Consider the following 18,008-nt stretch of genomic DNA (forward strand, 5'->3'; position numbering starts at 1 on the left):
AAACGAGCCACATTTCGTCATTTGACTAACACAAATACTCCAGTCGATAGTGCTGCAAAGGCACATTCTATAACTAAAGGGTGCAGTAATTCTTGAGATAGTACGTAGTACTAGTAAGCATTTCATCCAACAAGGACAATAAGCAAGCAGATTTTAACTGTCCATGAGGACCACATGTTGTAAAGTATCTTGGGCATACAGCTCACCTTTGGTTGACTACCATTTTAGTAGACCAAGACGTACTAGAAACTTGAGCCGCTGAAAATTTTAAGGTACATAAGGTGAATACCTTAAGGTGCTGGGCCAATAACCGAAGGCACAAATTCATAATAAGCCATTGATGAAAGAAAGGAAAGGACGTACCCAGTGCTGAGAGCTCCCGCACTGTGCGGGATCTGGGGAAGGTGTTAGTGGCAAGTCTTACCCTCACGAAGTGCAATGTGAGGAGACCGCGACTCGAACCTGGGACCTCTCGGTCACAAATTCATAATAAGCTATTGATGAAGTGAGACAAAATAACCCTAGATGCAGATTCAAAGCAAAGACCTATTGCCAATGAAATAAAAACAGTGGCTGACTTAGCAGCTTCTGTGTTTGTACATACTGGGGAATCCTGCAAAATTGACTGCAGTCTATGGGTTTCAAAGTTGCAAGAATCCACAGAGGTTCAGCAATGTATTTGCAGAAAAGAGTTAAAGAACATGTAACTGCAATGCAATACACCAGAATGAACATATGCAACTTATCACCATATCATGATAATAGGAGGCCTCCATACAAGATCATCTGAGGGCAAGATAGCAGCATGTGCAGGCTATATATGACACATCATCAGAGATATAGGATAAATGTGCATGCTATATATGGTTCACTCATCATCGGAGATATATGATAGATGATAGTGGTGCTTGACACACGACAGTGAGCCAATAGCACTAGACACGGGCCTAATTACCTAAGCATCGCCATGCATCTCATTTCCAGGCTGGGTGTGAGTTGTCCTGCCGGTTGTTCCTGAAAGCGCAGCACCCAACAGAGTAGACGACGATGAGGAAGATGAGGAATATGATGTTGACGGTGGCAATCTTCTTCCAGTCATTCTTCAGGTTCGCGAGCACTCCAGCCTTGCATGACTGGCAGCCATAGCAGAGAGCACGCGGATCATTTGACCACGTGTTGCAGTCGGGGTCATCGGTAGAGTTGAGGCCGGCAGGTTTGATCCAGACAGTCTCACTCTGGTAGGCGAAGTTGCATCCAGTTGGGGGCTTGCAGCATCCGGACTGGACATACATAGGTGTGTTAGTTGCAGAAAACACAACCGAATAGATTGACAGCAATTTATATTGATAAAACACAACTCAAAGCCTGGAATCAATCTGCAGTATATATACAAAATCTGCAGTGGTCTGTATGTACGAGTATCGTTGACGCATAGAAGTACTATACAGGGTCAGGCCAAAGATACTTTGTACAATGCCCGTGCGTTGCTGCGGAAGATAAAAGAAATATGTGTCGTTCGAGTTGGACAAATTTTGTTCTTACACTACACCTGCTCCTTGTGTAACAGAAACAAACCTACTTAAACGTACTTAGCAGCCATATGTCAAATATCGCCAGATGACTCAACTCCTTGGTGTAGGCCTTCGCCTCCTTTGTTATTTAGGGTCAAATATATGCGGACTTGTGTCACATTATTAAGAGTGCAACGGTGCCAACGATTTTAGCCTTGCCTCGACTGATTAGATATACGATATAATCAACCAGTCACATATTTATCACATGCCTTTGTGGCATAACATTTTTCAATATGTGCTCATATTGGAGAAATATTGTATTTTTTATTAGCAAAAAATCGGTGGATTCACTTTGTTATTTCTTTTACACCATTTGAAATATGGTAAGCTTAATTACAAACGAGAAACTTCAAATATAAGCAAAATCTAAATTATATATATAACATGCAGTCTATACAAAATCATGAATTATTTTCGTATGACATAAGTTCTAGGTGGTAAGTAATGTTGCTTGGGGCGCGGTACAAAAGGAATAGCATGTATGGATCGTATGGATCTTTAGTACTCTAGGACTGCACATGTGGTTACCTAACAGAGACAATGAACCCAAAATAGCTGAACCTGTTTGGTCACTGGATATCTGTACATAGGCAGAATCGCTACAGCTGAACCATCGTGTCGATTTTGCCTGAAAAAATAAATTTGGTAAGTTGACTTGCCCTCAGGTCGTCAGGGATAGAGGCGGCCCGCACCACGTCGCTCGGCCCTGGAGCGCGGCACCTTTGCACATCCACCTTGCTGACCGCCTAGCGTCAACCTCCCTGCGGTAGGTTTTTTGCCCGGAGGACGAACCAACCAATCCGGTGTCAGGGTGCACTGCCCCGCAGCGCCGGCGCGGCGGGACCTTGCTGAGAGCCTGAGATCCATGCCTCCGATCCTCCAGCCCTCCAAAGCGACGTTGGAGCAAGACATCTTTATGGAAAAAAAAACAGCGAAATCGATCCCCGAAACCTCTAGCTTTCCAGAAGAGAAACCGTCGCGCGCCCAGTCTTCAGCGGGGGCGCGCGTCGTTCCTTTGGAGTTCCGGCCGTCCGGCGAGACGTTGAGCAGCAGCCGACGATCTCCAAATCTTGGCCTTGACAAGAGCGTCGACTGTCCTGCCAGAAAGTTGATCCAGAGAGGCACAGCCAAGGCTGCGTGGCGAGCCTAAGGCAGCGCCAACGCGACGACTCGAGGGCGAGGTGGCACCTCCGGCAATCGGTGAGCCGGTGTCTCGAGCTGCTCTACCCAGAGATACTGGTTATGCGGTTGTGCTGCGGCTTACGTCGCAGGCTTCGCAGATGGCAATCTGCGATCTATGATACCTCCGTCCCCGATGGAAATCTCCAGAGCTTCCGCGGCAAGCGGGCGAGGTCGTGCGATCGATTTGTGGGAACCACATGCGGAGGAGAGAGGCTTCTGCCGCACGATCCTCTGACATGTTGCCTGCGCTCACCTCCGCCCAGCTGACGGAAGGCAGTTATCGCGGCGGTGCACGGGCGTAGGCGGCGGCGTGGACCTCATGGGTATCTGGGAGACTGGTACATCCGGTACTGGCGTATTACTCAACAGACGCCATCTTCTGGCCCATCGTCGCCGAACTCGGCGCGCTGCAGCTTCTGCCGCGGATCGTAGCCGACATCGACCCACCCGTTGACGCCATCGAGGCTAGGCCGGTTGGCGCCTTCCAAAGAGTTCCCTGGTGTGCGTCGAGGGAGCATCGCCTGGTCTCTGTATAGGGGTCATCGCGCGGTCTTTTATCGGGAGGAGTTGTGGGTGCCTTGGTTTTCTTGTCGAGATCGGAGAGGAGCCATGGCCTCGTGGGTGCGTGGGTCGGCCGGATTTCTCTCTGAATTGCGTGAACTCTAAATGGCAGAAGCTTCACACATGGGGTTGACGTGATCTTGAGTACCATAAAAGTGCCAGCAGTAGTACTTACGAAGGCACAAAAAGTGCATCCCAGTGGTTTGTGCATAAAGAAAGAATAGTATATACAGGTATGATGGAACCTGTATTTGCACAGGGAAACCCAAATTGACAATCCAAAGAGAACACATCAAGCAAAGGCAAATCGCAGATGCAGTAAGTCACACAATAATGTCAAAGGTCTTAAGATGTGGTAATTAAGTTCCGTGGGTACACTGAATCCACAATCGAGCTAAGTTTATATAAATTCTGTCACAGGGTCATTCTGTCACCATAATAGTTCAATTCAATAGTTGCTGCTAACAATTACAAAATGTGGTGGACTCTAGTTGTGTTGATTTGTACTGAAACATGGCATGACAAAACTTAACGAACCAACTTGAATTGCTACTTTGCATTATTTTTTTTAGATAAAAGGCTTAAGAGCCCGACTTTGAATTAACAAAGCCCTCAACCGGCCAGGAGTTACAAACACACACGATACTGGGGATGCCAGTTTACAAAACAAGCACAAAGAGAAAAAACGACACTCAAAAACAAAGAGGAGCACGACTACAGCAAGCATCCGCCATGGTGTCTTCGGCTCGAGCAAAAGAAGAACGTTGAGTATCGCCGGCAGAAAGCACCGGAATCCCCACCAACCAGCTACCCGAGTGCAGACGCCAGCCACGGGTGACCACGCAGAGAGGATGCAAGTGAACGGCGAGATCTCAGAAGCAACGCCTTCAAGAAGGTGAGCGACACCGAAGCGACGCCGTTGCTCGACCCAACAAGGGTCAAGGTTTTCACCTTGAGACATCCGACCATGATGGGGCAAAGTCGAGGCTCTACGAAGACGCCTCCAAGGAGGGGAATGGCGCCCAAGAGCGTCACCGTCAGCGGCTCCGGATAGACCGGCCAAGGCTTTCACCCAAGCCATCGGCTTTAACCCCCATCAACCACACCGGGAAACCGAGTGGGGACTACATCGCCCTTCAGGAGCGCCCACTGAGATACCACCACAACACCGGAGAAGCACCGAGAAACCAGAAAGCTGGGACCTTTTCCTCGTTGGACCAGAGGAGACCGAGGACCGAGAGGAGGATTTGGCCGAGACGTCGCACGGGCGGCGCTGGTGAGGGAAACATGGGAGAGAGGGGTGGGAACCAAGGGAGCCCCTGCTCCGGTCCCGACGGCGGCGAGTCACCCTAGACTGCGCAGGCACATCCCCTTCTACCAGTCCCTACGAGAGCAACCCACGACGAAGACGCCCATCCACACCACACGGGCCCATCGGCTTGCCACCGCCGGACCAACCAGCCGCGCCTACCACCCGACAGCCCCGGATGCGGATCCGCGCAAGCCGAAGGTGGCATCGCCGGTAGCGGCCGAACTGCAGAAGCTCCGAGCAGACGAGAACGAAGACGGCGACCTGAATCACCGGTGCAGCATGCTGCCAGGCCCCAAGCCACGGCTGCTGCGACTTCGAGGTGCCCAACCGCCCTGGGACATGGCAGAGACCCCTGTCTCCGCCTCACCGCTGCTTGGGGCAGCACGATCTTCGCCACCAGATCTGCCGAAGCCGCCAGTCGCGCCGCCACCAGCGCCCAAAGGCAGGCCGACCCGCCTCCGCCCCCCTGAGCAGAGACACAGCACACACACAGGCCACGCGACACCCACACACGCGCGAAGAGGAGCCCCGCCGCCGCCACCGCACGGGTTGCAGCAGCCGCGAGCGCCGCCTCCCGCCGCCGCCTCCACTTGCGACGGGTCGCCCCTGGCGCAGCTCGCCGGCCGCCGCCACGCCAGGCCAAGCCGACCTCCGCCGAAACGCACTGCCGCCAAGGAGGTCACCGCCCCGCGCAGCTCTCCTCGCGGCAGGTAAGGGAAGGCCCGCCGCCGCCGGCACCGCGCGGGCTTTGCCCGGCGGCGCACGCCGGCGGCGGCCGGGGAGGGTGGTGGGGAAGAGGAGTTGGAGGGGCGAGATCTAGGGTTCGCCCCTGGTCGCGCGGGGGCGACCGAGGAGCGTTTTCCTCCTACTTTGCATTACTCACTACCAGATAAGATAACAAGCTCAAATCTTCCTTGAGTCTTACTAGTCCCCTTGTTGCAACACCATGACATGCAGGCACAAAATACAGGCTAGCTGTATCTACTTCAAGGCAATCCATTTCGAAAAAAAAATCTACTTCAAAGCAATGGCAATGGCAAGAGGGGTAACAATAGCAGGAACTTAATCGAAGACAATGCTACAGAAACAAAGCAAGTAATCGACAATGTACCATATAAATCGGGAGCAATTATTCATGCAAAGTGAAATGTCAGTCAACTTGTGCATATGGAATCCAACTATTCTGCGACCGGTCCTACGGAATAGGCACAATCTGTACCAAATCCACACGGACTGCCTGCCACTCGTTAGGTACAGTTATCCAACATGCTACAAGCCATTTTGTTTTGGGGTAAATCTAAGTACAAAACGCCGAACGGAAATATAGGCCCTAATTAGAACAGGAAGAGGGGAGAATTCGGACCTGGATCGGGGAGAGGTGGCTGGTGGCGAACTGCTGCAGAGTCTCCCTCCTGGCCGCGAGCTTCCGGCAGACCTGGCCGTCCTGGAGGCAGCTCCGGATCCTGGCCCAGTTCTCGTGGTTCTCGACCCGGCGCTGCAGCCAGGTGGAGTACTCCCCGAGGCGGTACTCCCTGTAGCCCCTCCCGGAGACGACGGCGCCGGCGCCGCGGTTGGTGACGACGAAGGCGAAGACGGTGAAGACGAGGAGGAGCGCGATGAGGAGGAAGAGCGCGACGAGGTAGAGCCAGAGCAGGCAGGACGCGCGGCAGAGGGACCCCGCCAGCCCCGCGAGGGAGAGGGCCAGGAGCAGCGCCCCGAGCGCGATGACGGGCCGCTCCAGGAACCGCTCGCAGTCGGTGGTGGCGGCGCGGTGGCTCAGCCAGATGCCGCCGCCGAGGACCGCGAGCGCGAGGACGAGGACTCCGGCGTTGAGCAGGCCCAGCAGCCCGTTGCTGCAGCGCGCCATTTGATTGCTGCGGTGCCGGTGCGCCGCCGCCGCCGCTCTGGCTTCGAACTTGGTGGGCTGTGCCGCGCGTGCGGGGAGGCGTGCGTGCGTGGCTTTGCGGCCGTGGGGTTTTCTAGCGTGGTCTCCGCTGGATTTCGAATTTGGAATTTGGAGTCGGGAGTGGTTCGTCGCAAACAGAAAGGGATTTAGAAAGGCAGTTCGCCTTTTTCACTTTTTTATTAAGAGACGATCTTCTCTGCCGGGCGTCGGCGCGACGCAAATCATGCCAACAGTTTGTTTGTTTGTGTTGAGCCCAATGGTTGAAATTAACCGTGCGTCCCGTTACCTCTAAGGATGTCCTCAGTGGTTCGATGTATATTTTTTTCATTAAAAATCCATAATTTACATAATTCTAAAAATACATAAAAAGCCTAAAATCTAGCTACGGACTACTGCTCGTCGTCGCTGACGAGGTTGATGAACTCCGGCACCCGGCATGGGAGCTGGTACGCCGATGGTGGAGGAGGACGGCAGCCTGCGGGCTCTTGCCAGACCGTTGGTGGAGCAGGAAGCTATCGTGAAGGTGTCCACGGATCCCAGGGCATCGAAGGAGCAGCAGACAGTGCCCGCCCTTGGGTACATGTCGGCGTTGACTCACGGAGTGAGGCCGTCCCACATTGCGAGTTGGTCGAGCTCGCTATTGGCCATTGCAACGGCAATGGCCTCCTCCTCACTAATGTCCGACGGCTGGGTCTCCGGATCCCACACCCGGCCGCCGACATCGTGGTCGTTGTCTCCGCCTTGGACATGGCTGTCCGACGAAGCCTCGTACTCAGCCTTGGTGGCGTCGTCGTCCTCGGCGCCCTCGTCCTCGTCCATGTTGTCGTCGTCGTCGTTCTCCGCGGTGAGCTCGCGGTCGACGAAGTCGATGTCGCCGAGGTATCCCGCTCGGCGGCGCGCGTCGAACTTCCACATCCCGAATGAGATCCAGTTGTAGGAGTTGAGCGCGTACATCGGATCTTCTCGGAAATCGGTCGGCATAATGGCTCGCTGGCGGCGCACCTTGTCACGGCGCTCTCGGCCCTCGCGTGGCACGGGAGGGACCGACACGCGCTTGGAGTTGAGGTACATTGCGATGGCAATTGCCTTCTCCTCGCTAATGTCCAACGGCTGGGTCTCCGGATCCCACGCCGGGCCATCGACATCGTGGTCGTTGTCTTCGCCTCCTCGCTAATGTCCAACGGCTGGGTCTCCGGATCCCACGCCGGGCCATCGACATCGTGGTCGTTGTCTTCGCCTCCTCGCTAACATCAACTATTTTCCAAAGCGTTCAAACCATACATGCCTGAATAATTAAAAAATTAAAATAGAAATTTCTGTTTGTGTGGAATTTATCTAGCGACGAATACAATTGTTGCCTAAGTCCGTAACTATGTTGCAACGATTTGTCCATTCGTTACCAACGGGCTTATATGTGTTGCATTGTAGCCTTGCAACACCCAAAAACGCAACGCATCCTGTTCCGTTGGTAAAAGCTCTAGCAACGGCTATATCGATATTTAGATCGATGCAGATAAATGTGTTGTTGTAGGAGGGGTCCTCTTGTAGTGATACTGACTTATTTATACTAAACTATTTTATCTTTTTACAATCAAGTTTAACAAATCGAAACCAAGATTGATGCTACAAGATGACACTATTTAGTCTAATAATTTAACTCCCACACGTATAATCGTGCTAAACACAAACCATGTATCATTGTGTAAGTTTGTAGGTCAAAAGCTAATTGTGCCCTCTTCAAAAAAAATTTTGCTAAATTGAATTTCGAGTAAGATGTAATGGTGAACAAAATAACATTCGGTTGTTGATTTTTCTTTTGCCTCAATGCAATGTGTGTTTATTTGTTTTAATGCTAACTTGTGTATCTTTAAATAACTCTCTAGAGGGTCCTCTGGCGTAAGGATCTTACATATATCTTAAAATATCTTTGTAGGCTATGATTTGCTAGCTTAGTTGTAACTCAATGCAGAATATTGAATATCATACATGTTCATATATGTAACCATGTTTCCTTGAATCTCCTCCCGTCTGTCTTGCCCATTGGCATCTTTTGTTTGTATATATATTCATGCTAAAATTTTCTCTAGTATTTCTATTATGGTTGACTACTACGTGTTTTGCACGATCTCAAAATTATAATATGCAAAATAATTCTGAACCATTCTTGTCATTTTGTGTTACATTTCTTTGTCTACCAACTTAGAGGAAGCTTGATTAATTTTATAAATACCAGTGACATGGCTTCCCTCTAATTTCTTGTGTATAACCTAACATTCATTTTAAGGTTTATGTATTGATGGGCTGATTTGGAAGGGTCTATGATTTAGGCAACTACCGTATTATTCGGCCCTAACTTGCCCCAACAACTTTTTGTTGTTCATCAAGGACATCTCGGACAGTCCGATAAAGAGGAGTATGCAAATAATAATAATAATAATAATAATAATAATAATAATAATAATAATAAGAAGAAGAAGAAGAAGAAGAAGAAGAAGAAGAAGAAGAAGAAGAAGAAGAAGACTCCATCCACACTGCCGATGGGCTCCGGCCTCGATCTCCATTACCTGGTTGGTCAAGCAACCTAAAAATCTGAAAAGAAAAAGATCCAACACTCCTCATGGACGTGTAGCAAGAATTATAAAACCAATGATATGACACAGAAAAAAATCATGGCAAGTTGATGCTAGAGAAACTGAAAGCACATGAATGCAGGGCCGGAGCAACTGCCAGAAATACTTTTTTGTCAAAACTTTGGTAAATCGACATTTAGTACCGAGAGAGTGACACCATTGCAATGAGGTGACCGCAATAGGCTAATCTGTTGGCTTCTCCTTGCATATATTTGTATCGAACTTGGTAGGTTGCACCTCATGAAGATACACGATATTAGAGCATCAACAGAAACTGCCACCGTTTGGGGCAAGGTTGCCCTCACCGACACCTCCCAAAGAGAGTCTCCAAACATATTAATAATTTAAATTGTATATTAGAAACAAATAAATGTGATGTCTTCATGTGATGGAAGCATCTATAAAATGCAATGCCTCCTTGTGTTGTGTTAGTAGAGATGCGACATTACATTATGTGACAACCCATTTTCTAGTGAATTGTCACATAAGTAATGCCACATCTCTACTAACACAAGCCACGAAGACATCACATTTTAAATCTGCTTACAACACATGTTGGCATGGCATTTCATTTGTTCGAATGATGCACAAATGTGTTTGCTTATCAATTAAGACTATACCCTTGCCTCCGGAAATAGTTTCCACAACACATAGTATCGCACGTAAATATTCTACAACAACTATTAACTGTTTTTTTTAGCACACACACTAAATTCACATATCTCACTCATCACGAATTTGACGAATCTTTTCTAAGTTATCTTTGTTTGCATCCCCAGATTTTAGAAGATCAAACAAGGTCTATTTCAACTTCTTCTTTTCTTTTAGTTTTTTCTGTTCATGCTAACATATCTTTTTCTACTGTAGCAGCAAATCTCTCCCCTTCTTCATTTTGTTCAACTCACTTTCAAAATGATTGAAATGATTATCGTGAGTTTGCTATGGGATAATGGTCGATCTATAACTATTGAGTTGTATCTTGGATTGAATGTTGCGTGTTAGGTAATGAAATGCTCAACTTGGATTTGTTCGTCCACACCCTTCTTCAATTTTGCATAGTTTAGTTCCATTGTACGCTTCACAGCAGCATCGCTCCAATGATTCACATCCTTTATTAAACATGCATGTTTTTTCGTCCAGCTTGTTCTTTCTTCAACCAGATTCTCATACGTGCCTCATGAATAGGTCAATGCACGTTGGTATGGCAAACATCACTGATGATCAGTCCAACCCACAAACCCAAAGTTGATACCAGCCTACAATTATAAATTATGAACGAATTTGAGGTATTTATCTACCTACTAAACAGAAACAATGTAGCACACAACTAGTTACTGTTTTCTTCAAACACACATTAAACCGACATTTTGTACCCGTACCTTCAAAAGCAGCAACCTTCTTTGGCAGAAGGTCGTGCATACGACAATGAGGGGCCGACTGGGATCGGCAAAGCTGTTCCATGATGGGCCGGGGATTGTCTCTGGCGCATATATAGTCCATGTCGAGGTACTACACATCACCGAGAAATCAGCACAATTTCAGGCTATGGACATAATTGTTGATTTTCCTAGATTAACAAGCCCACCAAAACCCTAAACCTAAAAGAACATTGCCGGTGTAGGAGAGGGGCTAGAGGGAAGGGATGACTCACATCGCCGAGCCAAGGCTCGCTGGAGGTCTCCCCGTCGTTCCAGCTTATCATTCTTGGGCAACATCGATGGGCACGATCCGACAATGAGAGGTTGCAGCGACGGGCCGCGCAAAAATTGTGCCGGCTCCAATTGCCGGCGACACAATAGGTGTCGGGTTCTCTTGCTACGATGCAAGCCATAGAGCTTTCGGTGCGTCGATTCATGGACGGCTGCGACGCCAATTATGAGGCGGCGATGGGTGTGGAGTTCCACCGCGAAGGTCGGAGGAAGAAAGAGGGTGGCTGAAATGGCATCATGTCGCCGCCAGGATGACCTTACACGGTTTCTTCTGCTTGCCACACGTTGCCGACGCCCCCCCCCCCCATTCGACACCCACGCTACGGGGGCCAACACGGAAGTGCCGATTGTTTTATCGGGCCATAGCTCGCGCGGTCACCACTTGGGGGTGCCGGTGGGAGATGTTTTCGTCCAAGAACCGGTGGATGCACTTATGCGCCTTCGGTAGTTGCCCTAAAAGTAGAGATAAGTTCCATAGGTTGTATAGTTGACTGTTTTTTTGTTTTTGTTTGCGACGAACCACTCCACTCCAAATTCCAAATTCGAAATCCAGCTGAGACCACGCTATAAACCCCACGGCCGCAAAGCCACGCACGCACGCCTCCTACCAGTAACCCCCCACCCAGCACGCGCGGCACCGCACCGCAACAATTAATGGCGCGCTGCAGCAACGGGGTCCTGGGCCTGCTCAACGCCGGCGTGCTCGTCCTCGCGCTCGCGGTCCTCGGCGGCGGCATCTGGCTGAGCCACCGCGCCGCCACCACCGACTGCGAGCGGTTCCTGGAGCGGCCCGTCATCGCGCTCGGGCTGCTCCTGCTCGCGCTCTCCCTCGCAGGGCTGGCGGGGTCCCTCTGCCGCGCCTCCTGCCTGCTCTGGCTCTACCTCGTCGCGCTCTTCCTCCTCATCGCGCTACTCCTCGTCTTCACCGCCTTCGCCTTCGCCGTCACCAACCGCGGCGCCGGCGCCGTCGTCTCCGGGCGGGGGTTCAGGGAGTACCGCCTCGGGGACTACTCCACCTGGCTGCAGCGCCGGGTCGAGAACCACGAGAACTGGGCCTGGATCCGGAGCTGCCTCCACGACGGCGGGGTCTGCCGGAAGCTCGGGGCCAGGAAACAAACCCTGCAGCAGTTCGCCACCAGCGGCCTCTCCCCGACCCAGGTCCAAATTCTCCCTCTGCTCTCTTCCTGTTCTGATTATCTCTATCCGTTGTCAGGTTGCTACTTAGTGCGGAGTTGTTGTCAGCATTCTTAGCGCATCTCCAGCGGCGCGACACAAACGGACGCTGATGACCTTTTTTGTCCGCCGTGTCCGGAAATGCGTCTGGCACCACCTCCAGCGGGGCGATCCAAAGTGACCGGGCCGTCCGCGGAGACGCAAACCTGGCCTAAATATGCGCCTGAGATGCGTCTCTGCGGACGCTGCGCAGACGCGGAAAGTGTCCGCTCACGTCTGGCGGACGTTTTGTCTGGCCCGCCTAGCAATGAGCCAACGTCGATGCGTCTTCTCCGCCAGTACTGGCGTCGAGGCGTCGCTTCGGCAGTCTGCGGCCGTGTAAATGGCGATGCCTCGCGTGGCGCGGCCGTCCCCTACCTCTACGCACGAAGTAATGTCGATGCCACGCGTGCCGCGGCCCTCGCCCTGCCTTCGATCTATATATATAAACAGGGGCGGTAGCATCTCATCTCCTCCCCACTAAACCCTAGCCGCCGCACAACCTCCACCGTAGCACCGCTGCCTCTCAGACTCCACCGCAGCCACCATGAGCAACGCCGGCCGCGGCCAGGCTGCCGCGCCTCCACCTCCACCTACACCTCCCACTCCACCTCCCCCGGCCTCGAGCTCCGACGAGGAGTTCGACTCCGACGACAGCACGGGCGACCTCCTCGACCCGGTCAGGGACGCCAAGTACCTGGCTGACGCAGAGAAGGAAGCAGAGGAGGAGCGGGCGGCCCACGCGGCGTTCGACGCCGCGATGGAATAGCGCAGGCTGGCGGCCGCCGCAGCCGCAAAGGAGTCCGACTCCGACATATCATGGTCTTCCGATGACCCTGATGCGCCTACCCCGGAGGAGAGGGCGGCGGAGCAGAGAGCAATAGTCGAGTCCTTCGAAACGCTCAAGGATGACGCCGCGAACGCGAGACTGAAGTAGTGCTTGCAAGAGGATGCGGCAGCGCACCGAGCCATAGCAGCCGCACGGGAGGCGGCGGAGAAGCAGGCGATGGAGCGACGCAACGACGGGGCCAGCCCGTCCGGAAGCAAGTAGTCTAGGCTTCTAGATCTACATTGTATAGTTTTTATACATTTAAATGTACTACTTTTTATATTTTTAAATACGTTGCAAATCTAAAAATGGGTCGCCCCGGTGGGAGCACACCCAGACGCAAACAGACGCGCGGACAAAATATGTCCGCGGGGCGACGCAAACGGACGCTCGAGACCATTTTTGGACGTCCGAAATGCATCGCCCCGTTGGAGATGCCCTTAGTTCGAAAAATTAAGATCCCCAGCGGTTGGATTTTTGGGGTTTTGAACATAGTTGCCAGGTTCGGGGTCGGTGCCGCGTTCCACGATCCCGGATCGATCGACCCGGATCGAGGATCGGGAACGACAGCGGGTCGACCTGATTCGTGGCCGGGTCACGACCCCGTTCGATTGATGTTGAGCACGGCAGTTGCAAGGCGGCGAGTACATACCAGGCATGCCGCCGCAGTTTCCGTCCTGCCATGTACGCCGGCGGCTGAGCGACGGTCTCAGTCTCACGGCGCCGTCGCATTGCGGCCTGCCCTGCTCCGTTCCTCCGTCGCCGCCTGGTCGCCTGGAATTCACTAGGGGAGATCGGGGCATCGGGCTCTGATCGTGGGAGGCACTGCTGGACTTGATCACCGGAATAGACCGAAGGAATTTGGGGATTTGTTTGGTGCTTCGTCTTCCTGGAGAAGAAATACGGAACGGATGAGTTTCCTGGGCTGACGTGGTGGTGGGCTGACTGGCTGACTGGATCGACCCAAAATTAAATGGATCCCGACCCGCGTACCAAATCGGCGTACCGGAGATGTATACTCCATGTCGATCCTTGTTCGCTAGGATGTCGATCCTCGATCCTCGACCCCGTTCCACGACCCGCACGACCCGGATCGCTGGCAACTATGGTTTTGAACCGATTGATCTCGGGCGATATGAAAATTCAGGTCGGGTTGTGCTTGGATAATAACTTCAGTAGACTTCCTTTATTTCTCATGATTTTCTGGTGGGTGGGGGATTAGGGCCTATATTTCCGTTCGGTGTTTTGTACTACTTAGATTTGCCCCAACAAAAAGGCTTGCAGCATGTTGGATAACTGTAGCTAACGAGTGGCAGTCCGTCTGGATTTGGTACAGAATGTGCCTAAAGTAGGACCGGTAGGAGAATCGTTGGATTTCCATATGCACAAGTTGACTGTGACATTTCACTTTGCATGAATAATTGCTCCTGATTTATATGGTACATTGTCTACTTGATTTCTGTAGCATTGTCTTCGATTATGTTCCTGCTATTGTTCCCCCTCTTGCCACTGCCATTGCCTTGAAGTACATACAGTTAGCCTTTATTTTGTGCCTGCATGTCATGGTGTTGAAAAGAAGGGGACTAGTAAAGACTAAAGGAAGATTTGATCATGTTGTTATCTGGTAGTGAGTAATGCGAAGTAGCAATTCAAGTTCGTTCGTTAAGTTTTGTCATGCCATGTTTCAGTACAAATCGACGCAACTAGATTCCACCACATTTTGGAACTGTGAATACAGCAACTATTGAGTTGAACTATTATGGTGACAGAATGACCCGCGACAGAATTGATGTAAACTTTGCTCGTTTGTGGATTTAGTGCACCCACAAAACTTGCCACATTGCAAGACCTTTGACATTATTGTATGACTGCATCTGTGATTTGCCTTTGACTGATGTGTTCTCTTTGGATTGTCAATTTGGGTTTCCCTGTGCAATTACAGGTTGCATCTTACCTGTATATACTATTCTTTCTTTATGCACAAACCACTGGGATTACACTTTTTGTGCCTTCGTAAGTACTACTGCCTGCATTTTTATGGTATTCAGGATCACGTCAACCCCATGTGTGAAGCTTCTGCCATTTAGAGGAACTATATATTTTCTCAGGTTATAATATACTGATATATAAGATCTTTGGCCTGACCCCGTATAGTACTTCTATGTGTCAACGATACTCCTACATACAGACCACTACAGATTTTGTATATATACTGTGGATTGATTCCAGACATTGAGTTGTGTTTTAATATAAAATTTCTGTCAATCTATTCGGTTGTGTGTTTTGCAACTAACACACCTATGTATGTCCAGTCCGGATGCTGCAAGCCCCCAACAAGATGCAACTTCACCTACAAGAGCGAGACTGTCTGGATCAAACCTCCCGGCCTCAACTCTACTGATGACCCCGACTGCAACACGTGGTCAAATGATCCGAGTGCTCTCTGCTATGGCTGCCAGTCATGCAAGGCTGGAGTGCTCGCGAACCTCAAGAATGACTGGAAGAAGATCGCCACCGTCAACATCATATTCCTCATCTTCCTCATCGTTGTCTACTCTGTTGGGTGCTGCGCTTTCAGGAACAACCGGCGGGACAACTCACACCCAGCATGGAAATGAGATGCATGGCGATGCTTAGGTAATTAGGCCCGTGTTTAGTGCTAATGGCTCACTGTCGTTTGTCAAGCACCTCTATCATCTATCCTATATCTCCGATGATGTGTGAACCATATATAGCATGCAAATTTATCCTGTATCTCTGATGATGTGTCATATATAGCCTGCGCATGCTGGTATCTTGCCCTCAGATGATCGTCTATGGCGGCATCCCATTATCATGATATGGTGATAAGTTGCATATGTTCTTTCTTGTCTATTGCATTGCAGTTACATGTTCTTGAACTCCTTTCTGCAAATGCATTGCCGAACCTCCATGGATTCTTGAAACTTGGCAACCAATAGACCAGTCAATTTTGCAGGATTCCACAGAATGTACAAACACAGAGGCTGCTAAGCCAGCCACTGTTTTTTTTACTTCACTGTAGGCATAGATATATGTTGTTCTGTATCTAAGGTTATTTTGTCTCACTTCATCAATGGCTTAATATGAATTTGTTCCTTGGGTTATTGGCCCAGTAGGCCAGTACATCATGAAGTTTTAGTAAACCTTAAAATTTTCAGCGGCTCAAGTTTCTAGTACAGTCTTGGTCTACTAAAGTGGTAGTCAACCAAAGGTGAGCTGTATGCCCAAGACAACATGTGGTTCTGATGGACAGTTAAAATCTACTTGCTTTTTGTCCTTGTTGGATGAGATGCTTACCACTACTATCTCCTTAAGAATACCCTTTAGTTATAGAATATTAGAATGTGCCTTTGCAGCACTATCGACTGGAGTATTTGTGTTGTTCAAAGGACGAAATGTGGCTCTTTTTTAATGTTAGTTTTTGAACTGTATAACTTGGCCTGTATGTTAACTGTTGAAGAAAAAAAAGGTCACTGGGACAATGAAGAACCCCCACATAGACGTACTTAACTGTATGCATGTGAATGGTTGTACAATAATTTTATAGGCATAGGCTTTCCTAAAATCTTTTGTATCGTTGATTTGGCAGCTGTTCTCTACACAGCTGTTAACAATATATACACTAGATACTGCACTTTATACAAGACAATATATACACTAGATACTGTATCAACAATTAATCATTTCATTCTTTTGGGTCATTTCTCTATAGGATTCGTTTGTGGTACACTATTTGCCATGCTAATTAATGATAGCTTACCCATGAGCAATGGTCGGCATCTGGAAGTGTGGCTTCAAGTAGTGAGAAATTCGGTGGACTTTGTGAACAATGCATCAATAGATCTTGGGACATGCATGGTTCAAACAACATTTCACTCTTTCTAGTTGGTTTTTTCTTCCAATAAGTCGCTTCAGTACAGGTGAAACTGAAGTTTCAGAGGTACCCATATTTCTCGGGTGATCTACAAGAGTAGTGTCCTCTCTTCCCTTCCGTTCACATACAACATCTATCTATTCCACTGACAACCCCTCAAACTGATAGGACCTCTAGGATCTCTCAGAAGAACGAGACAACATATGTTCACCACTAGCTAAGGTGTTTTCCCTTTGGCAAAGGTTCTAAATCCCTACCATCATTCTGCTTACGAGTCACTGCACGCCAAATAAGCAAGTAATTAGTAAGATATAGAAGATCGCCAGTGAACACAATAGAAGCAACCAATATAGTCTGTTCGTCACGAACCTGCAGAGCAATGGAGCTGAATCTTTGCACGGCCTCCGAGACCTGACGGAGCATGTCGACCTGAGCGCGCAGATGCACGACGTAGTCCATGGCCTCGCGTAGCAGCGTGGTCTCGTCGACGGCGGCGTCCCGGCCTCCCGGTATCATATCCCGCAGCGCCATGGTCCTCCTCCTCACCAGCCTCCTCGCAGCATCACCACCGTCGCTACTGGAGGCGGCGGCACGGCTTCTCGTCAAGCACCTCTTCCGGCCGCAGCACCTGATCACGATCCTCCTGCGCCTCCGCATCTTGAACGCCCTGGACGCTCGGGCTAAGATAGCCTTGGGCCACCTCACGGCACCGGCGTCGCCGGAGTCGTCGCGTGCCGCCGCCATGGCAACGTCGGTGGAGGACTTCACGGTGCGCTTCCTCTGGTGGAGGCTTATGGCGTCGAAGGATGATGCACTTGTGCTAGTGAGTGCATGGAGGTTCAGGAGGAGGTTCTTGAGGAAGGCTTGCTTGAAGGACTTGGTGCTGGTGTTGGCGTTAGGGCCTTGCATGTTCTGATTTCACTTTTGGTTGAGCAATGACCGAAAATCCCTCTGCTGAAACAGTAGCGCTCATGCTGCTTAAGTATGTGTCTAGGGCACCATGCATGTGGTGTCACCAACACTAACAGTCTTACACATATTTTGCGCAACGGCCTGTCAACGTCATCTCCTTTGAGACGGCGGCATGGAAAACCCTAACTCCTCCGCCAGCCCCGATCTGCAGCGTCCACCACCCGCCACCGTTGTGCGAAGTCTAAGTGGCTGACGGAGGTGGCGGGGCTTTCCCTCGCGTTGCCCA

General features: G+C 50.3%; 3 protein-coding genes across 3 annotated transcripts; 1 reads left to right on the top strand and 2 right to left on the bottom strand.

Moving 5' to 3' along the window:
• Nucleotides 1-728: 728 nt before the first annotated feature.
• Nucleotides 729-6,496, bottom strand: LOC124684520 (tetraspanin-8-like). Its single transcript, XM_047218815.1, has 2 exons — nucleotides 5,993-6,496; nucleotides 729-1,280 (listed from the first exon to the last, which is right to left on the bottom strand). The coding sequence occupies exons 1-2, from the start codon at nucleotides 6,494-6,496 to the stop codon at nucleotides 975-977; spliced, it is 810 nt and encodes a 269-aa protein (XP_047074771.1). The 3' UTR covers nucleotides 729-974.
• A 5,032-nt stretch (nucleotides 6,497-11,528) lies between these two features.
• LOC124684522 (tetraspanin-7-like) lies at nucleotides 11,529-15,533 on the top strand. Its single transcript, XM_047218816.1, has 2 exons — nucleotides 11,529-12,032; nucleotides 15,228-15,533. The coding sequence occupies exons 1-2, from the start codon at nucleotides 11,529-11,531 to the stop codon at nucleotides 15,531-15,533; spliced, it is 810 nt and encodes a 269-aa protein (XP_047074772.1).
• Nucleotides 15,534-17,023: 1,490 nt separating this feature from the next.
• LOC124664337 (transcription factor IBH1-like 1) lies at nucleotides 17,024-17,719 on the bottom strand. The gene has a single exon (XM_047201881.1). It carries the CDS (start codon nucleotides 17,717-17,719, stop codon nucleotides 17,024-17,026), a length of 696 nt encoding a protein of 231 aa, XP_047057837.1.
• Between the last annotated feature and the right edge of the window lie 289 nt (nucleotides 17,720-18,008).

Source organism: Lolium rigidum, chromosome 1 (assembly GCF_022539505.1).
Source record: "Lolium rigidum isolate FL_2022 chromosome 1, APGP_CSIRO_Lrig_0.1, whole genome shotgun sequence".
Lineage (NCBI taxonomy): Eukaryota > Viridiplantae > Streptophyta > Magnoliopsida > Poales > Poaceae > Lolium > Lolium rigidum.

Excerpts from the sequence above, each read along its gene's own strand:
- LOC124684520 (XM_047218815.1), bottom strand. The coding sequence starts at position 6,496 with ATGGCGCGCTGCAGCAACGGGCTGCTGGGCCTGCTCAACGCCGGAGTC. Across the intron at positions 1,281-5,992 it reads GCCACCTCTCCCCGATCCAG|TCCGGATGCTGCAAGCCCCC; the intron begins GTCCGAATTCTC and ends ATGTATGTCCAG.
- LOC124684522 (XM_047218816.1), top strand. The coding sequence starts at position 11,529 with ATGGCGCGCTGCAGCAACGGGGTCCTGGGCCTGCTCAACGCCGGCGTG. Across the intron at positions 12,033-15,227 it reads GCGGCCTCTCCCCGACCCAG|TCCGGATGCTGCAAGCCCCC; the intron begins GTCCAAATTCTC and ends ATGTATGTCCAG.
- LOC124664337 (XM_047201881.1), bottom strand. The coding sequence starts at position 17,719 with ATGCAAGGCCCTAACGCCAACACCAGCACCAAGTCCTTCAAGCAAGCC.